Here is a 17,975-nt window from a genome sequence, read left to right as displayed (position 1 = left end):
TTGCAGCCTATCAGTACTTAAAGGGGGCTTATAAAAAAGATGACGGCAACCTTTTCGGCAGGGCCCGTTGTGACAGGACAAGGGGGAACAGCTTTAAACTAAAGGGGGGTGGATTTAGACCAGATATAAGGAAGAAATTTTTGACGCTGAGGGTGGTGAGGCACTGGCCCAGGTTGCCCAGAGAGGTGGTGGATGCCCCATCCCTGGAACCATTCCAGGTCAGGTTGGACGGGGCTCTGAGCAACCTGATCTAGTTGAAGATGTCCCTGCCCACAGCAGGGGGGTTGGACTAGATGACCTTTAAAGGTGCTTTCCAACCCAAACTATTCTATAATTCTATGAAAAGGCACTAGAGCTCTCCCGCCCCGTCTCTGGTATGCTCGGTTTGCTTCCATAGCCCTTTGTGGAAGAGAGGTCACAAAAGGGGGTTGTTGGTAGCATGGAGGGGAAAGTTTGTGAAGGTCCCTGTTGGAAGCTGCAAAACTGTTACGCATTTGACTTTTTTGGATACTGACAGGAAAATATGACCAGCTGAAAGAAATACAGCATCTTGAATTTTATCAAAATTTGCACCAACCTCCAAATGTAAACTATATGACTCTTACCCCTCTTAAGTTAATAGTCCTGAATATTTTTCTTTCCCTGGAGGTAAGAGATGATGAAAATCCTTTAGAAAAATCTTGCTTGTTGATACAAAGTTGATGTTTACAAGAGAACAGATCAGGTAGGGTGTAACTGAAAACAATTATGTGGTCAAACTGTACTCTCTGAAACATCTTTTAAGGGACTCTTTAACCTTTACCTGGATACATGCCTGAAAATAGCCCAGGTAGTTCATAATTATAGCTATTTCAAGTCATTTAATGCTACAGCGTAATCTCTTCTGTGAATGTTTGGAAAGATGTCTGAATTAATTTGGCTGCAACAGAACTCTGTGCTGGGTGATACACGCTTGTAAGTGATCATAGCAACTACATAAACTACACAAGCAGACAGGACACGTATGTCCAGGATTTAACCTGGGCGTTCATAGCGAGGCAGATCTGTGCAAATAGGGTTATATTCATGTATCTTGGATTATCATTTTTGTTTGTGATTCCTTCTGAAAATTTAAAGAAGACTTTGGGGGTTGGGTTTTTTGTTTTTCTGACGGTAAGCCTTTTTATTTCTTCATTGTTCTTTAAATCAGTGACAGCTGGCTGTATTGATAGTGATGTGACTGAAACGAAATAGTTTCTCTCTTTAAAGGTATTCTTGCTTAAGCTAGCAGCATGGCCTCTGCCTGTTCCTGGGTTTTGCATTAACTTCTTGCTTTCAACTGTAGCACTCAAATTTGTAATTACTTTGGGTTGAAAGCCTTTTATTCTTTTTGCGGATTTCCTCCTTAGACTGAAATAAACCTTCTATTCTGAGCTCAACACTATTCATCTGTTATTAGGCAGCCACTTCCAACATTCATGTTTCCAGTCTTATCAAGCTTCATGTCACTAGTTTGTCAGGTTGCCAGATGTTGCCTGTTCTCTCAAATCTGCCGCATGACTTCATTTTTCAAATACTTTTCTTTCCCTGTTTCCTTCAGGTACAACTGACAGGTGCTTGCAAAGATGTCTAAAACTAACAAATCAAAATCTGGATCCCGTTCTTCCCGTTCGAGGTCTGGATCAAGATCACGCTCACGGTCCTTCTCCAAATCTCGTTCCCGTTCTCGTTCTGTCTCACGGTCAAGAAAACGCAGACTTAGGTAAGGGCATGCAGGTCTGAAGCCAAAGGGTGTAACTGTGTTTTTCCTCTCTGTACTGTTCAGATGGTTTGTCACTTAATTCTTTTCCAGGGAAAGACTTTGATTAGGTTCTAGGACAGATAGTGTCCTGTGTCTTAGGTTGTGTACTGCCAACCTGTACTGTTTTGAATTGTGACTGTTTCAGCATTGTCAAAACACTTCTTTTGAGCCCTTAATCTGGTCTCTGTAGCATGTTTTTGGTGAACAATAACTTTCCTTTTCTGTGCAGGTTTTTTTCCCCCAATATGCATACTAACAGGTACTGTAATGTACAGTTAAATCAGAAGGTGTTTTTGCTAGTATAGCTCATTTTGTCAGGGTTACAGTCCACAGTGGAGTTGTTACAGCCTTTTTAGACTGGGGCCTTAGAGAAGAGCTCTGTGCTTTGTTTTTCCTCGAAGGTATTAATAGAAGCCTGTGTCAAAATGCATGTGTGTGTTTCCCCATGTTCTTCTGCAGTTTTTAATTGCTGCTGTATGTAATGGGATAGCCTATTGTGCTTTTCCCAATGCGAAGTATGCACAGTCTCTGAGATCCAGTTTCCTATACTAAAAGTACTCATGGTTAATGATGGTGTTTGAAATTGCAAAAGCAGGACAAAGTGCAAAAAATCATAGCTTTTTATCCTGACCTGAGATTATTTTGAGATTGGAAATGCTTTTGGTCAGACATTTGCTTTACTGCTGTGAGAGAGTTTAAGTGGTGTTCCATAGTCGGAGTGGGGAAGAAGAGCTGGGAAGGTCCGTAGCAAAACACGCTCCTTTGTTTCGTTAAACATCTTTGGGGATTTTTTTAAGCTTTTAATTTAACTGATCCCAGACTTGAAGAGCCTTTGCGGACGTTGCGTGCTTTCCTTCTCCTTCTAAAAATTAATGCAAACGAATTTTAATGTCAGTTTAAGATACTGCTGTGAAAGGTGGGGGCAATTTTTGTTGTTGTTTCCCTGCCTCTCCCCTCAATATACAGACGTCAGTGAACAGAAATGATAATTCTGGATGGATGAAGTAGATAGTTAATTTCACTGCAGTTAATTTTGAGAAATCATTAAAGTGCGTAATAGTTGTTCTTACCTCCCTGAATTGCTTCTGGTCAGGCCGGTTAAAGGCTCATCTCTTCCCTGGATATCAGGATATCTGTTTTGTCCTTTTCTTTTGGCTAAGCATTTTGTATCTGGCAAAGACGTTCCAGTTGGACTGGGTATAATGATGTTCAGCTGCTTTTTCACGAATGTTAAATTAATAACACATTCTGAAAATTATTAGGCTGTAAACACATGCAACTGTTAACAATTAAAGAAATTTTTAAAATGCAGAGGCTCTAATAAATGTACAGTTGGAGAGAGAAGGACACGACAAAACTAAATTAGAGGCGGAGACTTGAGTCAGAGTTCTTTGCAGAAGGAAGTTGGAATGCTGGAAGATACGTGGTCATTTGGGAATATCTGCCTAGCTATGAAGGAACTTTGACAGTTGAAAACAAAGGCACCCTGTGCAAACGTGATCGTTTCCTCTGTGCTGCTGCTGAATCTACTTGTGCTTTGTAAATAACTCCTTTTTTAAAAAAAGAATCAAAATGGAGGGGGTTAGTACAGGCAAGTCATCTTGTATGGCATTAGGATATTCTCTGAGGTAGGTCTCATGTGGTATCTTGGCATAAAAGTCCATTATTGTGGGCTTCAGCGTACACCACAAAAATTGTTCTACTCTTCATTTGGTAGGTTTACTGTTCTAAGTTGTATTGCCATGTTGGAGTCTGCCTAGTATTTCTTGCTTTCTTTACGACTTTATTTTTCATTTTTACCTATTGTAAAATGGTAGGTGCTTTAGAACTGGAGCAGTGTGTGTTAGCTGGCTAGCTACAGGGGCTGGCAGAGTTGGGAGGATTATTACTTGCGGTGTTTCTTTTGCATAATGTTTACTGTATTTTTCTAAAAAGATTTCTTGTAAAAAATCTCTGCCACTTTTGGAGTGAAATTTTCCTGCTGCAAGCCTCTCTCAAATGATAGAACAGATTTTGGAAGCGGTGTATGACAGGTCCCTTGCTGGTAATTGGTCACAAATGCAGCAGTTGTCTGAAAATGGGAGCATATGTGTTCTTAGTGCTTTTGACTAGGGCTTGTTGTAATAGGTTCTTGCCGTCTGCCTCTGTGCTTTTCCTTCTTGTCGTCGTCGTTTGAATGAGGAAGTGTCTCATAAGTTGCATAGGTTTTTTGTTTTTCTGAAGTAAAGGATGAAGCATATGTTGAAATTATCGTTAAACTGTTTGCTAGCAATGACTATAGTATGAGTAAACTGTTTCCTGCTAAACTGTAATGTATTTGATAGGTGGAAAAAATAAAAACAGAACAAAAGTTTTTCTCTGAATGGGTGTACGCTAATCTTGTAGGAATTCTAACGGCAGCGTTGCATTCCCTTACGTTCTGGGGTTTTGGGGTGTGAGCGGAGAGGGGGCAGCAGTGAGTTGTACTTCTTTTACAGACTGGCAACACACGTCTATTGGAATATGACCAGTGAGAGTTTTAGAGCTGACTGGCTCTAAAGAAGGATCTGTGGGAATGGTTTCAATGAATATTATTTACTAAAATTCCATTTGGAAAAACCTCTTTTCTATTTAAACTTACTAGTTTGGATGCTTTCTCTGTTTTACTAATGCAAAGTTGCTAAAATCTCAGACTTTCAGCAGAAGTTTGTGTTTTTCCAACAGCTGTGAAATATTTACTGTAAAGCTGGCATTTTATCCTGGGCTACATTGTGGCTTTCAAACAGTTACACAACTGCAGCTCCAAAAATTTAGTGCAAGAGACTATTGGAACAATTAGCCCTTAATGTTTTGCCACTTAAATCTGTATTCTTACAGGCTTTGTACTTGTCTTGGATTCAGTTCTGTCCTTTATGAATGTTCGTGCATGGCGTGGAGGCGAACAGAGGGACACTGAACAGTGCCATCTCGTGGCGTCAGGCTGGAGAGCAAGTGCGTCCCTCTGCTGTCCCACTTGTTTGGAGCTCCAGCTTCTGAACTGTGGCAAGGGGTGCACCTTTTGAAACTTAAAACTATAGAGCTGTGTGCTGCTGGCTCCAGTACTGCTCTTCTCAAGTTGAGGTGTAGCAATTTATTTAACCTGCCTGGCAAAGAAGTGGGGTTTCATCTTGATTATCAGAATTGCAAAAGCACATGAGAGAACTGAGGGACACAACAGGAAGATTTTGGATCCGTTCCAATAATGGTAGCATGAGATGCATAAAGAAATACTTCTTTGTGGAGGACATCTAAGATGAGGTATAACCTTGACCTTGAATTATAATGGGCTGGAAGTTTGAGATATGTCACTTTTTCTGAAGCTGGATAGCAGCCATGTTCATCCTAGAAAAATGAAGAGCAACGTGTACTCATCATGGTCTCTGCAGTGATCCTGAAGTCAAATATTTGTTTGGCAGTATCACAGATACAAGTTATTTCCATGGCAATTTATTGAGGGCAAAGTGTAATACCTCAATTGGATGAGGGTAGACCAAAGAAATTACTTTTAGAAGCGTAGAAATTAATTTTTCAAATTCTTTTTTTATAAGGCTTCAAATAAAAAGTTGTGACAGAAGAATAAACTTTAAAATGTTTGTGTAATTTTTTTCTTTTATCAGTTCTAGGTCCCGTTCAAGATCATATTCTCCATCTCATAACAGAGAAAGGAACCATCCGAGAGTCTATCAGAACCGGGATTTCAGAGGTCATAATAGAGGATACAGGAGACCGTATTATTTTCGTGGCCGAAATCGAGGGTTTTATCCATGGGGCCAGTATAACCGAGGAGGATATGGGAATTACAGGTCAAACTGGCAAAATTATCGCCAGGCGTATAGCCCTCGTAGAGGGAGGTCACGCTCTCGCTCACCCAAGAGAAGGTCTCCTTCACCAAGGTCTAGAAGTCATTCTAGAAATTCTGATAAGTCATCTTCTGATCGGTCAAGGAGGTCTTCCTCTTCCCGGTCTTCCTCAAATCATAGCCGAGTTGAGTCTTCCAAGCGTAAATCTGGAAAGGAGAAAAAGTCATCTTCCAAGGATGCCCGGGCATCTCAGGCTGCAGGAGATAATCAAGGTGATGAGTCTAAGGAGCAGCCATTTTCAGGAGCAGTGGCTCAAGATGTCAAGGCATCTGAGGGATCAAAACCATGGCAAGATATGACCTCCTATGGTACAAGTTCAGCGTCAAGAGCTTCTGTGTCTGAACTTAGCCCAAGGGAACGCAGTCCTGCATTAAAAAGCCCGCTCCAGTCGGTTGTGGTGAGGCGTCGTTCTCCTCGGCCAAGTCCATTGCAAAAGTCGAGCCCTCCGCTGTCCAACCCATCACAGATGAGCTCTGCTTTACAAAGCAGCAGCACCTCCTTTCAGGCAGGCTCTCATCAGAGTCCGTTTGACCATGGCTCGGCAGGTTTGAGCCCAACAAGGAAGAGCCCTGTGTGCAAAAGTCCAACACCAATCAGTTCGATTTACAGTACATCTCAGAAGGAGGAAACCACAGCTCCTGGAGGAGGAGCCTTCTCAAAAAGGCAAGTGATGCGTTTCCTTGTGCTGCAGTGTTTTTTTGACAAGCCAGCTTGCATGTGTAGGTGCCCTCCGTGAGCACTGTAAGGGTTCTCGGTGTGCGTGCAGGCTCCAGCTGGAATGAGGCCCCAGTGTGTGCAGGGTGCCATGCTAGCCAGCTGCCAGCTGTTTGGGCCTGGTACTGTCTAAATTACAGAACAAAATACAGACCTAGCCCTGTGTTGTAGGAAGTTGGAGTTAGTTTTCTGACTTGGATAGTTCTAAAGGTTGTATAGATTCCCTGCAAAAAGGTTCATAGCTCGTGAACACTTGAAGTGAAGATGTGCCCGATGAGATTTTTCTAGCAACCCAACAGTGCACACTGGAAGCTTACATTTCTTAAGCTATTTACTTTTCAGTTAAAGACATTTTTTTAGTATTGCATTCTTGAATCGCATTAGGTATTATAAATTAGCAAAATTTAATTAAATCTTATTGCATGTCCTGCTGCAAGCAGCCTAAGGCAGGTGTAGTTGCAGTGCTTGTGCCTGTGTATGTGGGTAGTATGAGAAACTAAAGCACCAAGATCATCACTAAAATTAAGACGTCCTTCCATGCAGAAGGCATCAACCTACCATGTTTCTGTTTGCTTGGTTAGTCCACTGCAGAGTCGTGCCTGAAGGTGACGCTTTGTTTTAAAAGATACGGTAGCACTCACAAGTGCTTTTAAATATTTTCTTTATTATTTTTAAAGTTGTTTTGAACTGATTCTATATCAAGGATGTCTGAAACTTAAAAAGAAAAAAAAAAAAGCAGCTGTAACTCGTTTGGGCTTTCCAAAGCACTGAACTTTGGGCTTTACCACTGTTTCCTCAAAGCTAGGGTTTTGCTTAATGAATGCTTTAAAACATAGTTCTGATGCTTTAAACTAGCTAAATTGTTGTTCTCACTAGAAGTGTTTTGTCTTCTCCCAGTAAAATAAATATTCTCCTCTGTTAACCTCTTTGCTTTTATTTGTATTTACAGTCTGTCATGAAATATTTAGCTTACCTATGAAACTTGCATCCAAAATTTGAAGTAGCTTTTGAGGCTTTTATTTCCAGTGTGTTGTTTAAAGCAGAACAGCCCAGTTTGAAAGTTTTGATGTGTTGTTCTCCTGAACCAGGTTTGTAAGTAAATAAACCGATTGGGTAAGATGTTACTATTTTCCTTAAAATGAATCTGTGGGTAAGGTGTTTTTTATTTGTTCTTAAGCCTCATTTCATCAGTTTTGCCTATCCATTTTCTTCTATATTTGCTGAATTTATTGAGAACTAAAAGTCTAAATCCAGGCTGAGTAATCTGCTTTACATTTGAACTATTTTAGGGCCTAGAGACAGCTTTCTGTATGTGCATAGCTTGGTGTTCTCTAAAATTTGACTGCTTGAAGTATTAACCTCTTTGATTTTCAATAAGAGAACTGCTGTAATGTCTGTTTTATGAACAGGTATCTGGAAGAGCAGAAGACTGAGAATGGGAAAGACAAAGAACAGAAAGTAACAAATGTTGAAAAAGAAAAATCTAAAGAAAAAGGGAATTTCTCTGAGTTGGGATCAACAGACGGAAAGGCAAAATCTGACTCCTATGCATCCAAAGCGGACTCCGAGAAGGGATACCGCAGCAGCCAGTCACCCAAGCGCTACAAGTTCCGGGATGACTTTGACAAGCTAAAGGTCCCGGAGTTCCACAAGGAAAGTCATTATGGCAAAGAGGAAACAGATGAGCAGGAAAAGAAAGACAAGGCAAAGGGCCGAAAAGATTCGGAATTTGATGATGAGCCCAAATTTATGTCTAAAGTCGTAGCAACTTCAAGTAAAAGTCAAGAAGAGGATAGGCCAGGAAAATGGGAGGGTGTGGTGTTCTTGCCACCTGGAAAAGAGAAGCAAAGGAAACCCGATGAAATGGAGGAGGAAAGCTATTCTGAAAGATCAAAAAAAGAAGAGAGACCAGCATCCAAGAGAGCTGAACCAGGTCACAGGGGGTTTGTTCCTGAAAAGAATTTCAGAGTGACCACTTACAAATCAAGCCAGGAAAAAAGTTCTTCCCCCCCACCAAGGAAGGCTTCTGAGGTAAAGGAGAAACCAGGCACCAAAGTAGAGGGGCTAGCTCCTGGCAAATCCTCCTTTTCCATTACTCGTGAGGCCCAGGTCAATATTCGAATGGATTCCTTTGATGAAGATCTTGCACGGTAAGTATTTGCTATTTTTTGAGAAGCTAAATAGCGGTTTTTTTCCCCTGTTTCTCTTCCTGAGATCCTCATATGCTTGCCAAGTGTGAGGAAGGCTAAATAATATTGCATCACAATTTGCATTTTTTTTGGAGAGAGAGTGTAATTTTTTTCTGGCATTATAATATTTGTTTGACCCTTTTTTTTTGTGGTGGGAGGTTAGAGGCGTTACCAGTTTGCAGATGGTGAAAGTATAGCATGAAGGTTAAACAACTTTTCCTAATCTTTTCTACAACTAGATGTAAGATTAGTTCAGAATGTAAATGCTTCTGCGTCAGGTTCCATGCTACACCAGGCTCTGGAAAGAGTTAGGTACTCAACAGCTTCTTGCTGCTAGAAGCTCAGTGGTATGGTAAAGTTACAGTGCTGCTTAAATGACATTTGATTCTCTGGAGTGTGTTTAACTACTCTTATTCTCAACATAGCATTACTGAAACTCTAGGAAGCTTTGAGAGCCACTTCAGCATTGCTTCAAGAAATCTTAAGACAGTAAAAAGTTATTCCAGAAAATGCATTTGTACAGCAGTAGCCAGTAAGTGTTAATACGCTCCGTGGGATGTTAGAGGTTAATCTAGAATTTAGGAACAGTAGCAAAAGATCACGGCCAGCTAATGGTGTGAGAATGGGCTTGTGTTTCACAGGATGTCAGTGTTTAATACCTGCACAGCCCTCCAAATACAGAATAACAAGTGACCTGAATTATTACAGTAACCTAGATCAGTGTATTTTAGAGATGTTTAAATAAGCGTCCTGCTCATGCTATTGAATGTTCTTAGACGCCTTCATAATACTACATAAAAAATGTAGTCAGCTTCCAACTTCTGAAACATTAATCATCTTAAACTGCTTCCCTTTACCCTGTTCTTCAATTTCATGTGGTCTGTTCTTTTTCTAGTCCAAGTGGCATATTGGCTCAGGAACGTAAGCTGTGTCGTGACCTTGTGCACAGCAACAAAAAAGAGCAAGAATTTCGTTCGATTTTCCATCATATTCAGTCTGCTCAGTCTCAGCGAAGTCCTTCTGAACTGTTTGCTCAACACATAGTGACTATAGTCCATCATGTAAGAGGTAGGTCAGAAGTCCAAGTATCCTCAGATGAAGGTTCACTCTTCCCTTGCCCAGATAAGTGGGTTTCATGCACTCTAGTTACTGCTGAAAGAGTTGTTTTCCAGCAGTAAATAGAATGATATAGATGAGATATAGCAGCCATAGATGAGAACAGCAGCCCGATCGTGAGTCGTCTTTATTTACATAAATGACTTTTCTCCTGGAAAGGCAGAAGAGGCATTCTTGTTTTTACCTGAGCAATATTCAGATAGACTATGGCTTAGAATTTGTGTATTCTAGTGAATTTGTGACTCACTTGAATAAATTGTTAATTTCAAGATTGAAACTGATATTTGTCAGCAGCATTAGAGCGAGCTCATCACCAGTGTGCTTCACGAGTCCTGCACCTGAATTTGACTAAGCTATAGGACTAATGTGCTTTGTCTTTTTTACAAAAACTGTATTAATATTTCGGCATTGTTTACTCAAACCCCCAACAGAGCATCACTTTGGGTCTTCAGTAATGACACTGAATGAACGCTTTACCAAATATCTAAAGAAAGGAATGGAACAAGATGCAGCTAAAAACAAAAAGAGCCCTGAAATCCACAGGTTGGTGCCATTAGACACTGTCTAACGTTTGAGGGGTATTTCAGATTTCCTTCTCTTAAACTCTGGAATAATTCAAGTATATAACTAGCTTCAGCCAAAAAAATGGAAAAATATGGGAAGTTTTAAGTACCTTTGGAAATATTTGTCTGCTTTAAATGACATTTGATCTAAAAATTTCAGATTCTTACGAGCAAGATTATATGTGTGTACTTTCTTTACTTTTAGGAGGATAGATATATCTCCCAGTACTTTTAGAAAACATGGATTCTCTCAAGAGGAAACGAAAAGTTCCAGAGATCCTGGCTTCAAGGTGAACTGTTATTCTGATTAGTTTAATTCAACAAAATGAGTGCATTGGGCATGAACTTAACAGTGATGTTTTTGTTTAAATTACTCTCTACTTAAGTTTGTGTTTTTCTTTTAAGGATGGGCATAATTCTAAAAATGAACTACAAAGGGTTAATTTTTATTAAAAATGTATCAACAACCTTTGTGAAGTGGTTAGACTATGGTAAATGACCCCAAAGTCAATTGAGGTGAGCTTGAGAAAAAAGAGAGGATTTTTGGAACAAGTGCCCATGATGAGAGAAGAGACTTTTTGTGATATTTTTCTGCTTGTAAGTATTATTAAATCAATTGTATACATGCAATATTTCCAACCATGTTTTCAAAAAGACATGCATGTCAAAAAGAGGAAAGTAAAACTAAATACTTATCTAAACCAAATACACTATTAAGCAGACTATAAATTTTGTTCTAACAACTTACTGTACCATTTCTGTTGATTGCTGTTACTTTAACATTCAGCACTTGTTTTAGTAGATCCAGACCATTTCGAATTTAGTGTATAGCTTTTCTGAGTAGATGAATGTTAAGCCATTGCACTCGCTGTAAACAATCGTAAAAATGGCTTAACGTAAAATGTTTGGGATTTTAACCTTTGTTTGTTCACCTTCATACATATTTACGTTGAACAGATTTTAAACAGTCCTGCTGAAACCTTACTTGTTTCATATTTGTTTTCAATTTTTTCCAAACACACTTGTGGCTTGACATGGACGATGGTGAGATGGATTTGATGGGCCTGAACTCTGAGCATCAGCTTGGCAGAGTGTATTATAAACGTGGTTTCCAAACAGCTCGCCAGCCTTCCGTGAAACAGACGTGCCCTCACAAACCCAAATAGGTGTTTGCTGTACCACATAAGGGAGCTGCTGCTGATTTTGTCACTTATCTGTCATCCATCGTGTTGGGAGCAGTTTTATTCTCAGAGTAGAAATTAAAGCTCTTTGCCTGGGGAAAGTAGAAGAGCAAAATACCAAAACAAAACGCCTGCTCTCACTCCTGCGTTATTTGACATATTTATTTAAACAAAAAAGTGTTTAGAAACTCATGTAAGTAAAAAATTTAATAGCTAGAGAATTACTAATCCTTTTGTATTTAATTCAAGACGATTAATATGATGTATGTTGCATATCAAGTCATACAGTTCCCAAGATCAGTATTGTGTAAATAAAGTAGCAATCGCTGAGCACAGCCATGGAGGCTGTATGTTGTTGCTAGCAACATCGTGTACGGGCTTCCCGCAGACGTACTGCTACTCAGTTAAATGTTTGTCAGAACCACAGCCACTGTCAATTTGCTGCTCCTGTATGTGCAGTCAGCAGAATCTCATCCAGGTACCACTGGTCTTAAAGTATACGCAGGTAACACAATTTCTCATTTTCGAAAGAAACTATCTTAATCCATTATATAAGCAGAAATTTAAATAGAACTCCAAGCAAGCATTACCAGATTTTGTTAAATTAACAATGTAAAAAATAAAAAAAAAAAGCTAGTTGTTGAGTGTTTTTCATACAGCTGGTTGGTTTTTCCTTTGTGAAACACCAGGGGTAGCTTGCATTAGTAGACTTGCTAGGGTTATGCGGAGAAACGCATACAAGAAGTCTGCGGTGACTTCTTGGCATCTTTCACATGGTGCCTTCCAGTCGAGGGAGAAGGAGTGCTATAGGTGACGTCTGCCACAGAGTAAATCTTCTTGACAGACATATTAATGGATACGTGTCAGTGGGATGTTGGCATTCTCCCAGATGCACTTCGTTGCTGCATTTCAGTGGCCTCCATCTCTTACCACTTTGGTCAGTAATCGCTATCTTGGGTATCTCCAAGCAGCGAACAGCTTTTGCTTCTGCCGAAGTACTGTTTCCAGACCTGGTGATTAAAATTCCTTCCAGGCTGCTAGATGATGTCTGTCAGCAGGATAGCAAGCATGCTGCTGTTCAGGGACAAACGTCCACGGGCTGTTAGACATTTTTGACATGCTGTAGTTCTGATACATAATCAGTTGGACTGGATTTCCAAGTTGTTCTCATCTCCCACTGGCTGTGGTGTACAATAAGCGTCAGCTTCTGTGTTTCTCCCTCCCCTATTACCAGGCTATTCTAATGCTGTTTAAAAGAGGAGAATAAAAGTTAAAAAGCAGTGATCTTAAAAAGCAGTAGGAAAATTGAAGTCTGACAAATAAAAACTTATTTTAACACTGCATTATTTTACATCTTAAAATGGATTATTGATTAGTATTCAGATAAACTCCTGTTCTCCAGAAGTCTGTGCAGTCAATAGCAAAGTAATGGTGCTGAACTAGTGCACTGTAAACCTTTGTATTAAACTCTACCCTCTTCCCTGCATTTGTAGGCTGAAGGGAAATATAAGGACGACCCTGTTGACCTGCGCCTTGATATTGAACGCCGTAAAAAACATAAGGAAAGAGATCTTAAACGCGATAAATCCAGAGAATCGGTGGACTCAAGAGATTCAAGTCACTCAAGGGAAAGATCAACTGAGAAAACGGAGAAAAGTCACAAAGGCTCAAAGAAAAAGTATGTAGAAAACCTAATAGACATTTCCTTCTGCCTTTCATATTTCTGCTATTAAGGTTGGAGATGACATCGTGTACATACAGTTGTACACCTTTTGACACAAACCCCTCCAGTGGCGTGAATTATTCCTCTGCATGTCTTCTTGATATCGTTATATCTATCTGAAACACTAAGTAATTGTTAAGGGTAAATGAGAAGGCTCCGTGTGTCAGAATGGGTGAGTCACTTTTCCTTCCTGTTCCCGTTGTGTTGTAGAGAACAGCCATGTTTAAATGACTTCACTTTAATGTTAATTTAGTCCTTTTCTATTAGATTAATTTCCTGTTTGACTAAAACTCTGTAGATGCATGCTTATTTCATAGTAGATGGTGCAAACACCTTAGAAAGAAGCAACAAGTTCTTTCTGGAGAAGACTTGGGACCTGTGTTAGAGCTGCGTGTTGTAGCTGATCCTGAGCTCTTACTATGGCTTTTCCTTTTCGTAGTAGGAAAAGGAGAGCGTTGCATTGATAGGGGAGCGATAAAGAAGTGGTTCTGTAGCAAACAAGTCACGACTGATTTATTAACCTTGTTGGTGTGCCCCTCACCTCTGTTTCCTATCACTGAAACAGGAAACACCGAAGGGTACGCGAGAGATCCAGGTCCAGTTCGTCATCTTCGCGGTCCTCTCATTCAGTCAAAGCGGAGGAATATCCTGAGGAGACTGAGGAGAGGGAGGAAAGCACCACAGGCTTTGACAAGTCCCGACTTGGGACTAAAGAATTCACTGGTCCAAATGAGAGAGGAAGAGCTAGAGGGACCTTTGTAAGTGTTCTCCAACCCTCTGCCCCAAGTATCAATTCCCAAAGCAGTCACAAAGCGGCCGTTGTGTATTGCTCTTTCACAGTTAAAGCACACCATAAAGGAGGAACCACAAAGACATTGTCTGGTTGCGGATGATGAGCCAGAATATGATCGCTCCAGGTCTGGAGCACAAAGCAGGGTGCTAAGGATATAGTCTGGGCAGTTGAACTCAAGATGTATGGAGCAGAATCAAGCCTGGAAGCTTTTGTGCATTAGTAATTGCTGAGCAACCCCGATGGGCAGCATGACGTGCATCAGTCAGTTTGGGTTAGGCTACCAAAGTGACTCATCTGGTCCTAACCACGCTTATTGTTTGCAATTCTTATGCCTTAGCTACGTAGATGTCTTATGTGCAGTGCATATTGTATTTGTCAGATGCTTTCTCTTGGATGCTCTGGAAATGCCTCTACATGATCTTAAACAGCTTTATAGAAACTGTGATGCACTGTGTGATCAGATGGGCTAGAAAACCCTAAAATGTACTCTTATTTTCATGGTAGGTTAAAGGTGTTCTTGGATGGTTAGAGAAGCGATGTTGTATCTCTTGGTAGCCCTGGAAGCTGTCTGGGGGTGGGAGGGCACTGCCACCGCAACCATTTTACTTTTCTTCCATGTTTTGCTGTTGCAGCAGTTCAGAGCAAGAGGGAGAGGATGGGGCAGAGGCAACTTTTCAGGCAACAATAACAGCAACAGCGGTGGCAACAACGACTTCCAGAAGCGAAACAGAGATGAGGAGTGGGATCCAGAGTACACACCTAAGAGCAAGAAGTACTACTTGGTATGTGTCTGAAGTACTGAAACATGTATATACACTCCAGGTATATCTGGCCTTAAATGCTTTAGGGGTGAAAGCGCCAGCTGTCATTAAACTGTCTAATCCACCAGCTCAGGGCTTCGTGTGACACTTCTTCACAAGAAGCTTCTGGCTCACAGCTAAAGAGAACTTGTTCCTGTTCATTGTAGAGTGGTTTGCCATTAAGTGAAATCCTAAAGGCCAGTTAAAGAGCACGTTTCACAGTATTGTGGGAAACGCAGCTTAAATCTGTTAGTCTGTGGTGCAGAGGGCCTGCATTTCTTGGTTCTTCTATCCCCATAAAGCGTCCAGCTTCCTGGATGGGTTAGTACTGTTCCTTTTTATTTCTGGTGATAGCAGTCTGCCATACTAACAGGCATTAATCTGGGAGAATCCTGTCTGACTGTGTTCTTTGAAAAAGGGGCAGTTTTAAACAGACACTCATTTTTTCTCTTCCTGATTTGGGGTACTTGAGATCTCTCATCTTCTCATTAAATAATGCAGTATTTCAGTCTTGTACCTCGAACAAGAAAGCCTTGATTTTATTAGTGCTTTTTTCTCTGATCTTGTTGAAGGCAGAATTGTAACTTTTTGGGGTATCTGGTCTCTACACTGCACTTAAAGTACAGAAATGGATCGTTTTGAGCCCAGAGACATGGTCCGTGTCAGCTTGTACCAACTGCCATCTGCCTTAGCTCAAACAAAACATTCCTGAAAGCGGCACGTGTTATTAAACTCCCTGAGTACCCAGCAATAAGGACCGAAGCTGCCGAAGCGGTTTGATTGGCAAGAAAGTAAAGGGGAAATGTGTAGAATACCTAAATCACGGAGTTGCAGAGCCAGCAGTGGTACTCCAGGCCTAGACACCCATCCCCTGCCCACCCCTAGATAGTCTGTAGAGACCTTCCTGTCAGCAAGGACGGGTTGCCAAGCACAAAGAGCCTGTGTAGCGACTGTGCATTCTTGCCTGCGCCTGCTGTTTTCCTTCCCCAAAACAAGCCAGCATTTCTCTTTAGATGGCAGTAGTCACCGTGGCATAAACACGGCAATCTGGTTCGTGCTGCAGGGTTGCGTATCGCAAGCCAGAGTTTTCCTGCTCTTACACTGAGTAGTCAGCCTGCTTCAACTGATGTCATTGGCTTCCTCCCGTGCAGCACGATGACCGGGAGGGCGAAGGCGCGGACAAGTGGGTGAACAGAGGCCGTGGTCGGGGTGCTTTCCCCCGAGGAAGAGGTCGCTTCATGTTCCGAAAGTCAAGCACCAGCCCCAAGTGGGCTCACGACAAATTCAGCGGAGAAGAAGGAGAAATTGAAGATGACGAAAGCGGAACAGAAAACAGAGAGGAAAAGGACACCTTACAGACGACGGCTGAATAGCCGCAGTGTCTGCGTGTTCCCGAGAGCCCTGGCGGGAGGGAAGGGCTTCGGCACGGTGCTAGTGCTGGAGATTGTCAGGGCGATCCTGAAGTGCTGAGCAGAGCCCCGGAGAGGAGCTCTGAAACAATCCCGAAGTTTAACTGCATTTCCAGAGTTAGCCTCCCTAAGTGTGGACTAGGACTGATAAATCATTTATGCTTGGATCCACTCGTGGAGTATATCTTCCCAAAGACTTACCTTCTGGACTGAATAAGGTCAAGTACTGGGTGAGATCCTAGATTTTTCTCTCGTCTGTGACCTTATTGAATGGTCGGTTATTTTTTTGGTAACAGGCTTTGAAGACAATGTCGATTTCGGTTTGTGCCCATCTTAACCCAGTAGTCTTGACACTTTTGTTTCTCTTTTATAATTTGAAATAGTAAAGGTCGGGATTAACTCGCCAGTTCAAATTTTTCTCCCCTATTCTGTATTCAGTTTTTTTAAATTCATACTCTACTTATTTAGGCCTTTACGTATATAGTAACATCAATTAAATGATAATTTTGGAGACTATTTTTGGTTCTTATAAATAAGAAAACAATGAAGCATGTGAATAAACATCTAAATGTTAACTCGTTGGGACCAAACTGCTATGATTTTTTTTAAACATTTTTTTATGTAACAGTTGAGTTTAGGGCCTTTTAAAAATGATTGTTTTCCTTTTATGTTGAAAGTTAACAAAATTAGCATGGTTTAAAAAAAAAAAAAAATTACACCCTACTTTTCACCACTCTTTGTGTACACTGTTAGGCCTGGTGTGTGCTGGAGTCCCAAACTGCTTGTAGGCATTTTGTGTATCCTCTTTGCGGCTGGTTGTGAACTTGAGTGCTCTTTCCAAGGTAACATAGTTTTCTAAGAAACTTCAGAATTCTACTAGGTTAAAAATATAAAAGGAGATGAGAATTTTTCAATATTTTTTATTAATCTTTTTATAAAAACAAAAGGCAAATCCCTCCTGTGCTGGTTAAGGACAGCTGTTATGATGTATTTCTTTTTATCTTCTACTTAAAAATGTTCTGAAGGAGTTTGCAAATAGTTCCCTGGCTGAGTCAGTGAGCCTTCTTAGCAGGAGAGGCATGTCCATGCACCGACGCTGAGTGTGCACGTGCTGTAAAGACACCGCTCTCCCTCTCCTCTCCATCTCTGCCTTCCCTTCCCCAGGATTGCTGTGCTGTTTCTCCACACACACCAACTAGAGTTTGGTTTGTTTTGACTTGAACAGTTCCTGTTTAGCAAAGCCCTGAAGTTTGTTTATGCAAATAAAATACAATAAAATAAGTAGTAGGTGTAACTCTGCTTTGTTTTGTGTTCTGAGTCGGGGGCTGCTGTCACCACACACTTGCCTTCTGAATTAATCGGTGGGGCCAGAAGAACTAAATGCCCGTGGCCAGCCCCAGGGCAGAGCTGCAGAAGAGTTGCTGGGAAGGGAGGCTTTGAAACGCGATGGTCCTGGAAGAGAAATTGGACCAGGCGGCAGTTGTGGAAGAGGAAGCTCAACCCCCTGCCTGTGGGGCTGCCCCCACTGTTAAAAACCAGCAGTTGCAAGCAGTTACTCTCCTGGTGCAACGCACAAGAGGTTCCCGTTTTCTACGGCTCTTCAGGTGGGGAGCGCTGCACTTGGAAGCAAGTAGAAGAAGTGCCATCGCAGCAGCAGGGCGTGCAGGAGCAGAGCCCTGCAGTTCCCCCGCCGGGAGCGGGGCGGGGGCAGGCACTGCCAGGGTGGCGTTTTCAAGAGTCATGTTACTGCAGATGCAAGAACCAGGCAGCATGTGGGAATTTGTTTTACCATTAGCCTGACGTGCTCTCTAAGTTGCTAAAAGCAACTG

At 41.4% G+C, this 17,975-nt stretch overlaps 1 protein-coding gene across 6 annotated transcripts in view; it reads left to right on the top strand.

The window, feature by feature from the left end:
- THRAP3 (thyroid hormone receptor associated protein 3) overlaps window positions 1-17,427 on the top strand; it is a 32,336-nt gene extending 14,909 nt beyond the window's left edge. For 5 of the 6 annotated variants that reach the window (XM_009328214.1, XM_009328216.1, XM_009328215.1 and 2 more), the window contains 10 exons: window positions 1,580-1,741; window positions 5,416-6,321; window positions 7,782-8,522; window positions 9,457-9,629; window positions 10,109-10,220; window positions 10,446-10,530; window positions 12,915-13,099; window positions 13,710-13,902; window positions 14,570-14,719; window positions 15,889-17,427. In XM_009328214.1, coding sequence (XP_009326489.1) covers window positions 1,605-1,741; window positions 5,416-6,321; window positions 7,782-8,522; window positions 9,457-9,629; window positions 10,109-10,220; window positions 10,446-10,530; window positions 12,915-13,099; window positions 13,710-13,902; window positions 14,570-14,719; window positions 15,889-16,110 — 2,904 coding nt within the window. In that variant the 5' untranslated portion in view covers window positions 1,580-1,604 and the 3' untranslated portion in view covers window positions 16,111-17,427. The remainder of the gene's footprint in view (window positions 1-1,579; window positions 1,742-5,415; window positions 6,322-7,781; window positions 8,523-9,456; window positions 9,630-10,108; window positions 10,221-10,445; window positions 10,531-12,914; window positions 13,100-13,709; window positions 13,903-14,569; window positions 14,720-15,888) is intronic. The other variant, XM_009328219.1, reaches the window with a different exon arrangement.
- The last annotated feature ends 548 nt before the right edge of the window (window positions 17,428-17,975 follow it).

Source organism: Pygoscelis adeliae, unplaced genomic scaffold (assembly GCF_000699105.1).
Source record: "Pygoscelis adeliae isolate BGI_AS28 unplaced genomic scaffold, ASM69910v1 Scaffold387, whole genome shotgun sequence".
NCBI lineage: Eukaryota > Metazoa > Chordata > Aves > Sphenisciformes > Spheniscidae > Pygoscelis > Pygoscelis adeliae.
The sequence above is the reverse complement of the archived record's forward strand: the minus strand, read 5'-3'. Positions and strand labels throughout refer to the sequence as shown.